The 16,715-nt window shown below is 42.8% G+C and overlaps 1 protein-coding gene across 1 annotated transcript in view; it reads right to left on the bottom strand.

Annotated features, from left to right (window-relative positions):
- The window catches only part of RBMS3 (RNA binding motif single stranded interacting protein 3), a 723,803-nt gene that overhangs the window by 492,929 nt on the left and 214,159 nt on the right, over positions 1-16,715 (bottom strand). The window contains exon 3 of the mRNA XM_075705237.1: positions 5,262-5,435. Coding sequence (XP_075561352.1) covers positions 5,262-5,435 — 174 coding nt within the window. The remainder of the gene's footprint in view (positions 1-5,261; positions 5,436-16,715) is intronic.

Genomic DNA, 16,715 nt, shown 5'->3' with positions numbered 1-16,715 from the left:
TGTAACAGCTTGTAAACATTATCTGTAGAGCTCCAAATAATAACTTTACAGATTTAACCAATCATGCTTTGAAGGCTGTCACTGATCTAGTGGAGCATGACCAAATCCCGTTAGAGTACAGAATAGATTCGAGTGGAAAGTCTTACATATGCTGAGTTGCATATCTAGATAAGGAATGCAAAGACATCACATATGCTACAGAGATGTATGCACATGAAGAAATTAATACATGCAACTAAATTCATCATCCCATGGGCCTACAACAAAGGTTTCAAACCCTGCAGGGTAACTCAGTCTGCAACAGTACTGTGTGCTTCATCAAAGAATATCACATTGACAAATTCCTTCCTAAGTAAGGACTGACATCTACATAAGTGAGTGTGGCAGATATCTGTGGCTGCTACATGAATATTCAAGACAGACATAAGAGACTCCCTTACAATTTCAACTGAAATAGTCAAAAGCAGATGAGATCTGTGTTTTGTTTGCCCACTTTACACATGTACTTCTTTAAAATTACAGCACAATCTAAGTAGTCATTTGTTAGACTTAATTCACTGGACAAGATTTTCTAAGATCTGTTGAAATTCTATCATCCTTCCAGCAAAATGTGGAGAAAGGGAAATTGAGTCTTTGAGACACTGGAAAAAATATGGGTAGGAAACCTGCACAGATGTGAAAGTGCTCAAAGGACTGTTCCTATCTTGCCCAGTGGGGATAATCAGAATTACTTTGACTATTTTTTTATCTTCCTTTTTATCCTTGTTGTGTGAAGAAAGTTCAACGGAAAATTAGATGGCTAGGTGTCTCCTCCTATTCTGAGCACTACATGCTGTATTTCTCTGGCTGCAAGCCTCTGCACGTGAATGCCAGGGGAACTTCTAGCCCCTAATATAAAAAAAAAAAAAAAGGCCATTGTATACTTTATGAGGGCCATCTACCACTTTATCATTATTATACACAGATCCTACAGAGTATTCTGCCTCCCACTATAGCTAGGAGAATTTAGCATCTTCTTGTTTGTTCAAAAACTGCATTGCACTGTTGACTGTGATGATATGCAGTCTTTTTTTCCCTAGATAACTCCAAGAGCTGAAAAATTACTCTGTTTAAACAAACTTCCTGTTCTTTGCCTTCCTAGGGTGAAAAGACTGCTTTTAATCAACGACTGTGGCACTATGAAAGAGAGATGCAGAGTGTCTTCTCAGATAAAACAAAATAAACCCCCCTGCCTTTGGCTCAGACATATTTCTCAGGACAGCCAGAGTCATAAGGGTCTCTTAACACTGCACTTTGTATGTTATTTTTTCTTTCATTTAGAAAAAAAATTAATTAGAGGATTTTTTTTTAAGTTACATTTGGCCCAATTAACATGAATCTTTTTTTTCTCTTTCAGCTTTTCTCCAAACACTAGAGAAATCCAAAGCTTTTCTCTTGGCTCTCTCTCCAGGGACAAATATCTTCAAGTACTTCAAGGCCAGATCCAACTCCCTGACATTTGTCTGCCTTGAACTTGCAAAGCGTTCGTAAGTTTGTTAGCCTCCAAAGCGTCAAGAAACTACAATGATCTTTAGACATATTCCATGTGGGAGGTTTTGCAGAAACTGCTTCATACAGCAATAAAACCTACAGCTTGTTCTGGCGAACCTGTGTCAGATGAGGGCAAATAAAATCCTCTAAAGTATAGTAGGTATCCAGTTGAGCATGTTACACTGGGAAGATTCACGAATAAAGGAGCTCCTCCATATCTAGCTTTTATTGTTGTCATTTGCCATAGAAGTGTTGGTGTGAGCCCAGATTAAACAAATTTAAGTTAGAAACAGGAACGAGACTAATTTTAACTTTATCGTATACACTGTAACAGATATTCAAGCAAATATTAAGGCATTGTTTTCACTTGGAAAACTTGACCCTCATCTGATGCTGCAGGAGGGAGGAGCTGAGTTTGCTGGAGTGCCTTGCCCGGGCCCCACTTACAGCCTCACCCTCAGAGCATGCAGAAGTAGGGAAGGTATGGAAAAAATACGCAATTACAGTAGTAGGCGCTGCAATGGCAGCTAACTATTACAGCTTCTTACCGCCAGCCTAGGAAATCAGTCCAGTTATCTGCTGAGTAGCACCACAGATGAGCTCCTCAGATAAGCAGGAGCCAAGAAATGTGCCAAGTTTTCTGAACAGTTGAACCCAGGGACACTGAGGGCAGGACTAATCAAACAATTTAGTTAGTTATCTTGTACTTATCTACGTGGTTTTGGCATTTCTCATCTGCACAAAGGTTTATGCAACTCTGGCTATTCTGAAATCTCTACTTACCAGCAATCAGTTAAATTGACTTCCACATTGAAGTATCATTTCATAGAATCATAGAATCATAGAATCGTTTAGGTCGGAAAAGACCTTTAAGATCATCCAGTCCAACCATTAACCTGCACTACCAAGTCCACACTAAACCAATCAAGGGTAGACTAGACTAAACCATGTCCCAGAGTGCCACATCTACCCGTTTTTTGAACAATTCCAGGGATGGGGACTCCAACACCTCTCTGGGCAGCCTGTTCCAATGCTTGACCACCCTTTCCGTGAAGAAATTTTTCCTAATTTCCAACCTAAACCTCCCCTGGCGCAGCTTGAGCCCATTTCCTCTCGTCCTATCGCTAACTACATGGGAGAAGAGACCAACACCCACCTCACTACACCCTCCTTTCAGGTAGTTGTAGAGAGCGATAAGGTCTCCCCTCAGCCTCCTCTTCTCTAGGCTGAACACCCCCAGTTTTCTCAGCCGCTCCTCATAAGGCCTGTGCTCCAGACCCTTCACCAGCCTTGTTGCCCGCCTCTGAACACGCTCCAGCACCTCAATGTCTTTCTTGTAGTGAGGGGCCCAAAACTGGACACAGTATTCCAGGTGCGGCCTCACCAGCGCCGAGTACAGGGGGACAATCACCTCCCTGCTCCTGCTGGCCACAGCATTCCTGATACAAGCCAGGATGCTGTTGGCCTTCTTGGCCACCTGGGCACACTGCTGGCTCATGTTCAGCCATCTGTTGACCAACACCCCCAGATCCTTTTCGGCCAGGCAGCTTTCCAGCCACTCTTCCCCAACCCTGTAGCGTTGCATGGGGTTGTTGTGACCGAAGTGCAGGACCCGGTACTTGGCCTTGTTGAACCTCATACAGTTGGCCTCGGCCCATTGATCCAGTCTGTCCAGGTCCCTCTGCAGGGCCATCCTACCCTCCAGCAGATGGACACTCCCACCCAGTTTGGTGTCATCTGCAAACTTACTGAGGGTGCACTCAATCCCCTCATCCAGATCATCGATAAAGATATTAAACAAGGCTGGCCCCAAAACGGAGCCCTGTGGAACACCGCTCGTGACCGGCTGCCAACTGGACTTAACTCCATTCACCACTACTCTCTGGGCTCAGCCACCCAACCAGTTTTTTACCCAGCAAAGACTACGCCCATCCAAGCCATGAGCTGCCAGCTTCCCAAGGAGAATATTATGGGAGACGGTGTCAAAAGCTTTGCTAAAGTCCAGGTAAATGACATCCACAGCCTTTCCATCATCTACCAGTCGGGTCACCAGGTCATAAAAGGAGATCAGGTTGGTCAAGCAGGACCTGTGTTTCATGAACCCAACGACTACATATTGAGGTGCTCAACGAAAGCAAATATTGTACAGGTAAAGAAATTCTAGTTGAGATACCATCAGCTTTAGTCTAAACAAAGGAAAGAGGAACTGTGGAATTAGCCTAAAAAGACTCCCGTGTCTTGACTGACATTTTAATTCATACGGATACAAAGATGTCTCCATTTTTAAACCATCTTACAGAAGTACAGCATTCTTCTCGTATGCTCTTTTGCTTAGTAGACTCAAAGCTTGACTCACAGAGAGGGTAGTGTTTATTCTAAATGATCAAAGTTAAGGAGCAGTTAATGACTTGAATACCCACAGTTTAAGTTAAATTAAGCTGCACAGGGACTGTTTTTGAGCCATCATTCTAAACGAGGAAAATATCTGTGCCCTTCCGATGCCAAATACCTTTTTTCCTTCACAACAGTTTTTATCATTTTCAATGACACCGTAATGGAATTGAGCAAACAGCAGAATCCATAGAGATGTTTAATTCATTCTGAGATCTCACCACCTCAGAAAAGAGATAAGACTTTACAAATTTATTCCCCTCCTTTATTTCAATTACCATGTTAATGCTTCAGACAATTCCTAACCCAAACTTCTGGCCAAAAGTCTGTTGGCAGGTAAGATAGCAGATCTAAATCAAATCACAAAGATCTTGCAATAAGATTGCATAGCACAATTTCCCCTCTGTAGTGAAAGCTGCACTTTCCCCTATTTTCCTACTGGAGTTCACTATAGGATGGCAAAACTTCATTACATACACGACAGGATGTTAAGATATTATGTCCTTTAAGAAGTTCTAACAGTATCCAAAGCAAAGTTCAAATCCAAACATTAAAACAACAAAGTGCAGAGTGGGAAAAAAGGAAGATTGCTTACACTAGCAAGGTCTTCCCTAGTTAACTCTCTGTGAGTCTTTCAAAATCAGAAACTAAAAGAATGAAAGGGCTCTGCTATAAGCAGTGTGCTACAGCAATATGACAAAAACCACTATCAGCCTTCAGCTGTGACCCTTTCATGGTTGTCAAATTAAACCACACAACAACAGTGAGTCCCCCTGCCCATTCTTTTTGGCCACCAGTTCATGCAAATTACAGAACACCAGTAGTCTTTGCTTAGCAACAAGATTGCATGTTCACTACTGATCACATTAATGATAAAGTAGTGAATATTAACAAATCTAATGATGAGAAGAGATGCCCTCCTTCACTGACTCATCCATACAATTTAAAATCTCTGAAATAGAAAGAATAATTCATTCATCTAACAGACTCACTAGAAACAGAAAAGAAGCCATCAATAATACCGCTTTCCAGCCCACATCCCTGACACTGAAACCCAGGCACACAACAGTAATTTCATGCAAGGAGAAGGATTGCTAAATGTACAAAGATATATGTATTTCTACTGAGCCATGAAACTTTCACATTTGCTTACTTCTTAGACTCATTCTAATACTTTCTAGAGTTACGGTTAGTACACATGAGCTGTCCTGACTGCTGTGGGACACAAGAGCACTTGGTGAAGTGTGCTGAACTGTCAGCCCCTGAGCACCTCCACCTCCACCTCCCAGAGAATCATACAGCTCACTCAGATAACTGCAGAAAAGGTTATAATTACTTACAGCAGGATGTCCAGCACAGTAGGTGTAGCTAGCATGAGACTGGTAGTGCAAGCTTGCTCTTGGAAAGGTGTATGTATTCCAAGCAGGTTGGCTGCTATTCCACTGGGAGCTAAAGCCAGGGCTCATGGTCACTCTCGATTTACTGTTTTGGTACGTTCTCACTGTGGAGCTGGACTATCAAAAAAGAAAGAAATGCAACGTAAAAATAGCTTTTAGGGTAGAATACAAACAATGCAGCTACATATAACATATGTATAACATATATGTATAACATACATAACAGCCAGACCGGTCATCCCCAGGGTACTCAGGCCCTTGAGCAAGAGGATAGGGATAGGGACCAGAATGGAGCCCTCATAGTCCAGGAGGAAGCAGTTAATGACCTGCTATGCCACCTGGACGCTCACAAGTCTATGGGGCCGGATGGGATCCACCCAAGAGTACTGAGGGAGCTGGCAGAGGAGCTTGCCAAGCCACTTTCCATCATCTATCAACAGTCCTGGTTAACAGGGGAGGTCCCTGATGACTGGAGGCTTGCCAATGTGACGCCCATCTACAAGAAGGGCCGGAAGGAGGACCCGGGGAACTACAGGCCTGTCAGCCTGACCTCGGTGCCGGGGAAGATTATGGAGAGGTTCATCTTGAGCGAACTCCACAGGCAAGTACAGGTCAACCAGGGGATCAGGCCCAGCCAGCATGGGTTCACAAAAGGCAGGTCCTGCTTGACCAACCTGATCTCCTTCTATGACCTGGTGACCCGCCTGGTAGATGATGGAAAGGCTGTGGATGTCATCTACCTCGACTTTAGCAAAGCTTTTGACACCGTCTCCCATAATATCCTCCTCGGGAAGCTGGCAGCTCACGGCTTGGACAGGCATACTCTTCGCTGGGTAAAGAACTGGTTGGGTGGCCGAGCCCAGAGAGTAGTGATAAATGGTGTTAAGTCCAGTTGGCAGCCGGTCACGAGCGGTGTTCCCCAGGGCTCTGTTTTAGGGCCAGTCTTGTTCAATATCTTTATCAATGATCTGGATGAGGGGATCGAGTGCACCCTCAGTAAGTTTGCAGACGACACCAAATTGGGTGGGAGTGTCGATCTGCTCGAGGGTAGGATGGCCCTGCAGAGGGACCTGGACAGACTGGATCGATGGGCCGTGGCCAACTGTATGAGGTTCAACAAGGCCAAGTGCCGGGTCCTGCACTTCGGTCACAACAACCCCATGCAACGCTACAGGCTTGGGGAGGAGTGGCTGGAAAGCTGCCTGGCCGAAAAGGACCTGGGGGTGTTAGTAGATAGCCGGCTGAACATGAGCCAGCAGTGTGCCCAGGTGGCCAAGAAGGCCAACAGCATCCTGGCTTGTATCAGGAATGCTGTGGCCAGCAGGAGCAGGGAGGTGATTGTCCCCCTGTACTCGGCGCTGGTGAGGCCGCACCTGGAATACTGTGTCCAGTTTTGGGCCCCTCACTACAAGAAAGACATTGAGGTGCTGGAGCGTGTTCAGAGGCGGGCAACGAAGCTGGTGAAGGGTCTGGAGAACAAGTCTTATGAGGAGCGGCTGAGGGAACTGGGGTTGTTTAGCCTGGAAAAGAGGAGGCTGAGGGGAGACCTTATCGCTCTCTACAACTACCTGAAAGGAGGTTGTAGTGAGGTGGGTGTTGGTCTCTTCTCCCAAGTAGCTAGCGATAGGACAAGAGGAAATGGGCTTAAGCTGCGCCAGGGGAGGTTTAGGTTGGAAATTAGGAAAAATTTCTTTACGGAAAGGGTGGTCAGGCATTGGAACAGGCTGCCCAGAGAGGTGGTGGAGTCACCATCCCTGGAGGCGTTTAAAAAACGGGTAGATGTGGCACTTCGGGATATGGTTTAGTCTGGTCTACCCTTGATTAGTCTAGAGTGGGCTTGGTAGTGTAGGTTAATGGTTGGACTGGATGATCTTAAAGGTCTTTTCCAACCTAGATGATTCTATGATTCTATGATTCTATGATATCATCATTTTGCATATACATACTGCCACATGGTCTGGAACAAACTTGAATGTTTCCTGTAAGGAACTGGGAAAAGCAAAAAACTGATTCCTTCAAAGATACCAGTGAAACAGTTATGCCGCTGTAATGCCCAGAAGACTGATGACTATTAGACTTCAGGCTGGGATGTAAATCAAATGGGCAACGGATAAGTGATAGAGATAAGGGGATGTTCTGAATATGTGTAGAGGGTGCAATCCTGCAAGATTAATAGTTGAAATGTCCATATTCATTTATGATAATGAACTAAATATTGACATTTATTGAGCTCCTGATCAGCTATGTCCATTTTACAGTAAATGGCAGTTTGGGGCCAATGTTTAGATATATTTCTTGAAGTCTTGAAATCCCATCTAGTGGCTAGGTAAGGCCAAGCCATCACAAAGCTACCCCTACATTTCAAATATGTAACCTTCTAAACAGACTATGAAACTTCATGACATTTTAAATTACTTAAAATGCAGAGGAAAAAAACCCCAAAATATTAAATTATTTTTTGTTAAAGTTAATTCCATAACTTCATCTGAAAGTAACCCAGATGATGGATGTGTAATTCACTTTCATTCTTTCTGGCTTTCTCTCATTTTACTTTATTTTAACTGCAGTTTTCTGCTTCTAGTCCTCATTTCATAAAAAATATTCCTAGTAAATGCTTGCATGGATAGGGGTAGTTTATTAGGGCAAGAAAAAAGAAATTGATTTTCAAAAAGAGTAGTAAAAGCATTAGAAATGGATGTATTTTTAGCAGATATTTAAATTGGTCTTCAAAGACATGCAAATGAACTTTTTCCTCCATATTCTGTTCTGCATTTGTGTTTTGCTTGCTTTCTTTTTATTGGCAAAGGTGTTCTCAATATCCCATGCAAATTTACACCAACTAATTGTAATTATTATAAACCTGAAACTGTTGTTTTTAAAGCATTAAATTCACAGTGAAAGCTTGAGAAATATGAACGCAAATAATATTTCTTAGAAATGCTTATAAATGTCCCTGTTAGTAAATTGATGCTATCAATTGCAAAAGCTATATTCAAGAATGACGCTTCATTTATTTTTACCCTCCTTTCAAAGACAACTTTTATACACGATATATGTAGCATTAACCAAATATCAACATGGGCCACCATTGAACAAGTTGTTTCACACAGTCCAAGACCATCCTTAACCGCGAAGTGCTTACAGAATAAATGAGAAGGTCAGGGAAAGGATGAAAGACCAGAGTCTGATGCAGAAGCAGAGAAAACAGCTTCGTAAACATGACTTTCAGTTTCATTTCAGTGCTTCAGCTCAGTTTCATTGGGAGAGGATTAGTGAAATGGAAGGAAAAGGGGACAGAGAGAAGACATACAAAAAGGTTTCAAGGACACGTTCTAGCTATAAAAATATATACCCTGTATAATCTTTCCAATTTTTAATACTGTATTTAGAAGAGCTGGTTGTAGAAACTACAGGCCACGCTGGCATCGGCTGAACGTGCCCTCTTTATTTCATTTAATTTTCAAAAGTTTAAGTACACAAAGTTTTCCTCGGTTATCAATTGCTGTATAAACTTTAAGTTCAAGAAAAGGCCAAACGACTTCCTGCATGTGTTTATTTCCTGCGCCGCCGATTAGGAAGCCTGAAAAGAGCAGTTTCCGCTCACCAGTTCTCAATATCTCGACAGATTCGCCTCCCGCCCCCACCCCTAAGCGAAGGATTCCTGCGGTGTGCTTTCTAAAGATTTAACTTACGACTAGCTGAACACAAAGCGTATGAATGAACACTAAAACCCACACTAAACTCTCATTAGTCACTGTGTGTGACAAGTGGTTACTTTGTTCTTACAAAAGGCTTTAGGGAAAAAAAAAAATCTGCCCCTACAGTTAAAGGGGCTTATTTGAAATAAATCTTTTTGTATGAATTTAAATCATGACAAATCAAAGGAAAGAGGCTATGGCTACATCTAGAAAAAAACCTGAAGGGTTCTAATTTTTTTTTTTTCTTTTTTTCTTTTTCACTTCCCCTTTTACCCTCTTTCCCCAAGGAGCAGAAACTGCATTTTCTTTCCTTTGACATACTACTTATCTTTCAGATCGCTCCTCAAAGACAAATCTTTCTTTCTGGGCCCTAGTAGGCTTGCTTCTACATGAGAGATGAAGGCTAGGTTTTGTTTCGGACAGTTCAAGTAGGTTTTTAGCCATAATGTACTTCTTCGTGTACGTTTCTCCCCTTTATAAACATCAGGTATTCAAGTGTGGCTGCTTATTAACTCCTCTTGAGGAGTTCATCCGCAGCTGAATATTCTGTTAATATTGAGCTGCTGTATCCTAACAATAGCTTTGCTCCTTCCTATTATTTCTGGTGGGTCTGTATTGTATGGACCAGTGGAAAATATCTGTGGCTGATGGGATGTGAAGATGCATTGTCAGCTGTGATAATTGCTAACTGATTATTTTCACTATGGCAGCGAACTCCACTACAGTAAGGAGAGACGTGCTATTAGCACTATATGGATGTGCACAATACCTGCTCCTGTATTAGAGAACAGGAGCAAAAATAAGGCTGTTTTTCAAACACCCTGCCTCAGATGCTGAACAACCTTCAGCCTGTTGACTTGAGTTTTGTTTCGCGCTTGTGTGCCTCACAAAACGCCTTCCCGTATCTGCCACTGCGCTGGAGGCACAGTTCGGCCCCAGCGCTAAATCCAGGCACAGAGATGAGCCCCTCTGCCCGCCTTCCGCTCCTCCACCCAGCTCCCACCTCACAGGGGACGCGTTAGAAACAGCGAGCCGTTCAGACCATCAAGAACGTGCCGGGGGTGCTACCCGTGCAGGTCACTCAGGATGCAGAGGGGGCAAACGAGACCCCATGTAGCCCGGTCCCCCTGGGGGCAGCTGGGCAGCTGTGGGGGGGAGGTCCCTGCGAGGAGAGCCCTCTGCTCTGAACGGCTTCGTAGTGGGGCTACTATTTCTGACCCGACAAAAGCTTCTCTCTTTCTGCTGGCTTACCTCCAGGAAAAAACCAAAACAAACCAAAAGTCAACACACGAAGACACTCCCGGGATAACTGGCTTTGAAATCTTGAAGCTACCTATCCAGCTTGCCAGCCAAAGAGGGACGTCTGCATCACCAGCCACCAAGTCCCAGGACAGCCTGGTCACCTCGTGGCTCTAACCTAGGGTGGCTGGGGAGCCAAGATGTGAGATCAGGGACCTCAAAAGTTGACGCGTTGAATTCAAGGTGTCCTCTGAACAACAAAACGTTGCACATCTCTGCAGCCTTCCCAGCTCAGCGCAGAGGCGCCTGTGGCAAAGACGCTGGGCCAGTTGGTGGAGCTGGGAGGGAAAAATGGTGCGCTGGGAGCAGGTGCCCAGGCGCTGGCAGCATGGGGTGCAGGGCGGCCCCTGTGAGGAGAGGCCAGGGCTGCCCCATGCCAGACACAGGCGGTTCCAGCCCGCTCCAGCCAACCCATCACAGGGCACGGCTGAGCGCCTCAGCCAAGATGGTGGCACCTCTGGGAAAACGTACCTAAGAAAGGGCAAAGCGCTGCCTGGGAGTGAGGAGAAAAGTGAGAAATATCACTGTGAGCCCCCAGGGGAGGGCAGGAGGAGGGTGAGGAGGCTCCCCTGCAGCCCCATGAGAGCCCACCTGGAGCAGGTACTCTGGGACAGGGTCCATGGAGGATCCCATGGTGGAGGATGTGGATATGTCCTGAAGGAACTGCGGCCCACGCTGGAGCAGGGGAAAAGCGTGAGGAGCCGGAGAGAGGAGCTGTTATTCCCCATTCCCCTGCGCCATTAGGGGTGGGGAGCAGGCACAGGGTCAGGAATGGAGGAGTGATGCTGAGCCTGGGAAAAGGGGAGGGGGGAGGTATTGTCTTAATTTCTCCTTGCTTCTCACTGTCCAAACTTATTTTAACTGGCAATAAATTAATTTTCCCCAAGTTGAGTCTGGTTTTGCCTGTGATGGTAATTGCTAAGTGACCTCCCTGTCTTCATCTTGACCCACAAGCTTTTCCATCTTATTTTCTACCCCCGTTTTGTTGAGGAGGAGGAGAGAAAGAGTGGCTGGGTGGGTGTCTGGCAGCCAGCAAAGGTCAGCCCACCACAAACGGGCAGGTCTTGTGGCACACAAGCTTTTATTCAGGATCTGAAAGTGCATCTATTTCCCCCTAACTCTACTGATTGCTCCAGTAAAAGGTATCACCTCTCCCCATAACCCTGTCTTATTTATATCTCTTAGGTTGTCAATGGTAGACCACTGCTGCCACTCCTGGGACACCCTGATCAGCTTTTCTCAGAAAATTTCTGCAGAAAATGATCAGATTACAACAAAAAAGAACTGTTGCCCTCCTTGCTATGTTTTGCCAGAAACAATAAATATTACAAAGTTAGGGGAGAATTTTCGTTTCCTTGAATAGGTCACTCCAGTACCTTTATACCCTAACGATCTGATGCAATCTAAAATTGAGATCAGTAAAATTTAAATGTCTAAGCATATTTTAAAATATGGCCCTTTTTTTCCCGTGCCTTAACTTCTCTGGTTTATAAGTATGGATTATCTTATTTTAAAACTTCTAGGCTAAACTTTTCCTCATGTTTGTAAAAGTTTTGAACATTTTTGGACATAAGCATGACTGAAGTGCAAAGTGCTATTAGTATTATTACTATTTCTTGAGCTTAAATGCTTTCAGTTCTTAGTTCTTTTAATAGCTGATGTGTGAAGTCTAACAGTGGAAAAATAGAACATAGTATTTATGGAGCACTTTTTATCTTCAAAGCACTGTGCAAATGTTAAATGGTGGTATAATTTTTGACTGGGGCAACATTTCCAAGTTTTAAAGCAGTTTATAGTAGATGTAAGAACTAGCAGCCACTCCTTCCTATTTGTATGTGAATAAAGCACACCATTTGACTAGGACATTAAGCAACATAAATAGTTCTGATGGAGACTTAGTCTTCATGTAATCATACCCGTGCTCTCCACTCTTTTGCAATACAGCATCATCATGCAGTAAACTAACAGGAAAAATATGCGCTAATTCTGAAATCCTACATCACGTCAAATGCAAGACTGACTACATCTATCAGACACCCTTCTGCCAACTATTCCAAAATGCTGTGATTATTATTGGCTTTGGCACTCCAAAAGAAGAGAGAGGCTCAAATATTCTGCTCTATGCTACCTCTCTACTTGCGTTGACTTTAAAAAAAAAAAAAAAGACAAGTGGGATTGAAGAGGTGTAAATAACATCTGAATTCAGCCTCCCACTACCTCATCTTTTAAAAGCAACTTCACAGAGCTATGATGTCATTTTCTTAGCCCACACTATTTGAGCTGTCTCCAGTCCCTTGGATTTTGATTACAGAATGGTTCTGTCTTCAGCTGCATCTTCTGGGATATTTTTGTGAAAGGAATTGTGTTTGAAAGGGTGTCCACCCTTTTACCCCTATCCCTTCAAGGGATGTGACATCCCTTATTTTGGATGTCAAAATGATTACAGGAGTTGGGAAAAGCCAAGTAGAGAAACTGCCATACTGCTTGCAGGAACTCTATATGCCTGTATTTGGATCAGACCATGATGCAAAGCACAGTCCTATGCTCTTAAAAGTTTGGATGCTTTACAAAATACGACCGTTCCCATAGAAATCAAAGTTTTCCTATAACCTGGAAAAGTCAGAAATGAGAATAGCTGCCCTGGAACATTATTGCATGAGCTAAAATGATGCATTTGTTTTCTTGCTCAGAGAAAATATGAAACTGGCAAACCAAATCTCAAGTTAGTTCATCACAAAACCCACCTGAGAGACCTTAGAGATTGTGGTAATTGTGAAATTGAAGAGTGAGGGTGTTTTTTCTTTTGGGGTTGTTATGAAAACTAAATATGGAAGATATTGCAGATTATTTTTTTTTAATAGTAGGAAAGAAGAAATTTGTGCTGCTACTTTTCCCAATGTAATCTTTCACTATAGCTTGCAAACCTTTTACAGTCTAGAACCAGATTCCATCTGTTCCAGTAAGAACTGAGCTCTTAATATTTGGCCACGGCAGACTTCGAGTTTATCAAGTTTGTCTCATAATCTTTATGAAAAAACTTCAGAGACATGACCAAATTTAAGAGAAACACTGTTTTTCCAGACATGGGATTGAAACTCAATATGCTGTACCTGGAAAAACAGGATAAACTAAGAGAAATGGCATTCCACTGAAACCACAAAGAAATGATGAGGCTATATTTCATATCTCGGCATACAAGTAAGGCTATAGCTCATCCAGTGGATCCAAGAGCAGCGAGCACTAGCCCACATCATGCCAAAACCCAGGGTGTGCAGCCCAGCTGCCCCCTCCCGGTAGGTGGGAGAGGAATGCTCTCCGTGGGCTCAGCAGCCTCCCCACAAACAGGACGAAGGACACAACCAGCACAGCTGAATCACTTAGAGCTGGGGCCCAACAGGAATGCAAAGTTGAGACACTTTTTAGGATAGGTCCCCAATTATCTAAATAACTCTTGAGGAATATATTCTAGAAGAAGAGTCTGCCACTCATTGTTATTTTTCCCCAGAGTTATGCCTTGAAAACAAAGTATATATGGTTTTCACACTTTTCTGGTTAGAATTGCTGTCATTTCCAGTGACTCAACACTGTAATTCATGTTGTACTTTTAACTGTTACTGGAATCCTAAGAGCATTTTTGTCCTGAACAAAGTATGAAACACTGCTCTTGTAGTTAAAGAGAGCGAGCAGGGGAGCTGAAAAATGAAGGCCTTCATGGTTTGAGGAAGAAGCCATGAAGAGCCTGGTTTTCTGCCATCTTATAATCCACGTCAGTGCCAAGGGGCAAAGAATTAGTAACAAGAGACAGGCCAGTGGCAATTCAGATTAAAGCCTTAAAGTCTCTTGGCGACCTGTGTGGAAGACCTGGGTGTAATCAAAAGTTGCTGTTACCTGATGGTTCTCTAGGGAACAGACCACTGGGTTTCAGTCAGGTTCTGCACACACGCACCTCCCGAAAAGCAGCAGCACCACCAGTATCTCAGCAGGCAAGCTCAGCGCAAAGACCAAGTAAAAGTCACAAGAAATGCTCCTGTGCTTCAGACTGGTTTCTCCAGAATAAGAAAAGGAATTTTGCATGCGTAAGACAAACTTGCCTTGGTTTTTTTACCTATGTTGTACCCAGCCATAGGGAATGGAGATGCTCATGCTCCTGGGCTGCTCGTTTGTATGTCTTCCTTCCACAGAATGAAAAGTGAAGGGAGACTTTCCAAAGGATATTTTTTTGTTTCTTTATCTTTCATAGGTTATTTGTAAAAAGTAAACTGGGATTAAAAGGTATGTTGTTAGATGGGATTCTTATTGGTCTAGGTTAAACCTTTAATTTCTGAACTCAGTCAATATCTTGACTCCATGTCCCCTCCTCCTCCCTCTTCCTTCACTTTGAAAGGAATACAGGCATGGAAAATGTCAAAGTTCCCTCTGTTCAGGATATTGTTTAGGCAATCTATTGTGAGAAATTTAAGTCATAACAACCTCAGAAGGACACTGAATATGACCCTGTAATGGTAGGTCATTGAGTAATTATTTTCTGAAAATAAAACACACTGGTATCTGTTAAATTTACTCCAGCCTTTTTTACAACACCAAGGTTACAATTTAAAGTAGTGAAGCATTATGTTAACACAAGATGAGCATGATCTGAGTGTTTCCAATAAATTCTGGCAAGATAGCACTGGTTAAGACAGATGACCTGCATGTGCTGCATAGTTCTGATTTCTAAAGAAGTCACCCATATGAAATAATCACTCAATCCAATACTCCCATGAATGCACATACAGCTCATCTGTAGAGTGACTAGAGAAAAGGATGTTCTTCCACCAGGAGCTGGAGAGCACGCAAGTCACAGAGGCAAAGAACTTGAAAGGGAGGATTTGTGCCAGATATGAATGTCTAATGATGAACACTAATCTTAAGGAAAGTTGTTGATTGCATACAAAACACATCATATTAAGTGTCTGATCTTGGCAGATCTCCAGAGTAGTATTTTTACAAGGTCTAAGAATTCCTCTCTCATGTATGGCAGTTGCCACTCTTGAAGCCTTTTCTGCAAACTACACAGCAGTATTTGGGACTTGGAGCATTCCCTTGGTAAAACACAGAAGACAAAGGGATGCTGCAAAAATTGAAAAAAATTTTAACATGTGATAAGTGCATTTCCTAGGAACACATTCGCAGTTACAGAGGGCTCTTGTACTAGTTTGCCTGTAAGTCAACAAACCACTTTTAACTACATCTTATTTTTTACGTGGACCTATGTACCACTGACTAAAACACAAGTTCAGGAGCTTTACTGATTAATGACTGATTTTAGCATTTACCTGTCTGCTAAATTAGGACTTTTTACAGACAGTTAACATCTTTTGTGAAACTCATTATTTTTTGATAGTTCAGGGAGAAAAATAATTATTTCATTAACACTTGAATTCCTTCCCCTTTTACAGTACCCAAAGGTATGTTTCACTATGTTCTGCAATATCTTAATGCTTTTTCTGATGTATCTGTTTACTACATGTATATTGAATTATTCCCTGAACAATAAATCAACCAGTGTCTTGGATACAAAATGATTTTCCTCACACTTGATCTGCAATGTACAACATTTTTAGACAATCCCAAGAGTAACAGCTGGCCGACAATTTAAGCAAGTCTGCAACATTAACCAGTGAGTCAATCCAGACTCACATACCAGGGTAGAGGGATGCTTATGAACAACCAAAAAATGTCCATGGCACAACATCACTCCTACAGTTCTACCAAATGAGAAAAAGTCAGATTTCTTTCCTCAGCTGCAGATGGCAGAGCATTGATTCCAGCATCACATGCATATTACAAGTCTTTGCATCCACAAAATGCTTATTTTACCAAATGCAATGTGGTTATGAAATTAATTTGGCCACTGGGAAGAATTCTATCAATCCTGCAAAGCTACCCAATGCGCCACTCTACAGCTAACTCCTGTGGATGGACCTGCATGCTTTTTAAACCTCACTGTGGGATTACGACATTTATCAAAGCCATGATTTCTTTCCTGCAATGTTATATCTATTGTGTACCAGGATTTCTGCAGGTGCATGATTTATCCATCCTGTCATTAGCTACAATACCCGGCAAACAGTTTTTATTTTGTGCTGGAGAAACAAATACTCCTCCCATAAATTGTTTTACTGCTGGTTGGGGAACACGCTCCTGCTCCCTTGCCAATAAAACAGCTTGCTTTCTCTGACCACAGAGTTATAATTTCCAGCATAACAATCTGAAGCTTAGCACCATTTCTTACAGAATTAAGTAATATAGGGAAAATTACAGCTTACTTTTTTTCAGTATCACGCTTGAACTCTCATTACCTGTTAAGTGCCAACATGTCTGATCGCTTGAGGGACATTACAGACAACACAGCCCCTAA

This window comes from Pelecanus crispus, chromosome 2, assembly GCF_030463565.1.
Source record: "Pelecanus crispus isolate bPelCri1 chromosome 2, bPelCri1.pri, whole genome shotgun sequence".
In the NCBI taxonomy this organism is placed as follows: domain Eukaryota; kingdom Metazoa; phylum Chordata; class Aves; order Pelecaniformes; family Pelecanidae; genus Pelecanus; species Pelecanus crispus.
Note: the sequence above shows the minus strand (reverse complement) of the source record. Positions and strands in the feature narration are given on the sequence as shown.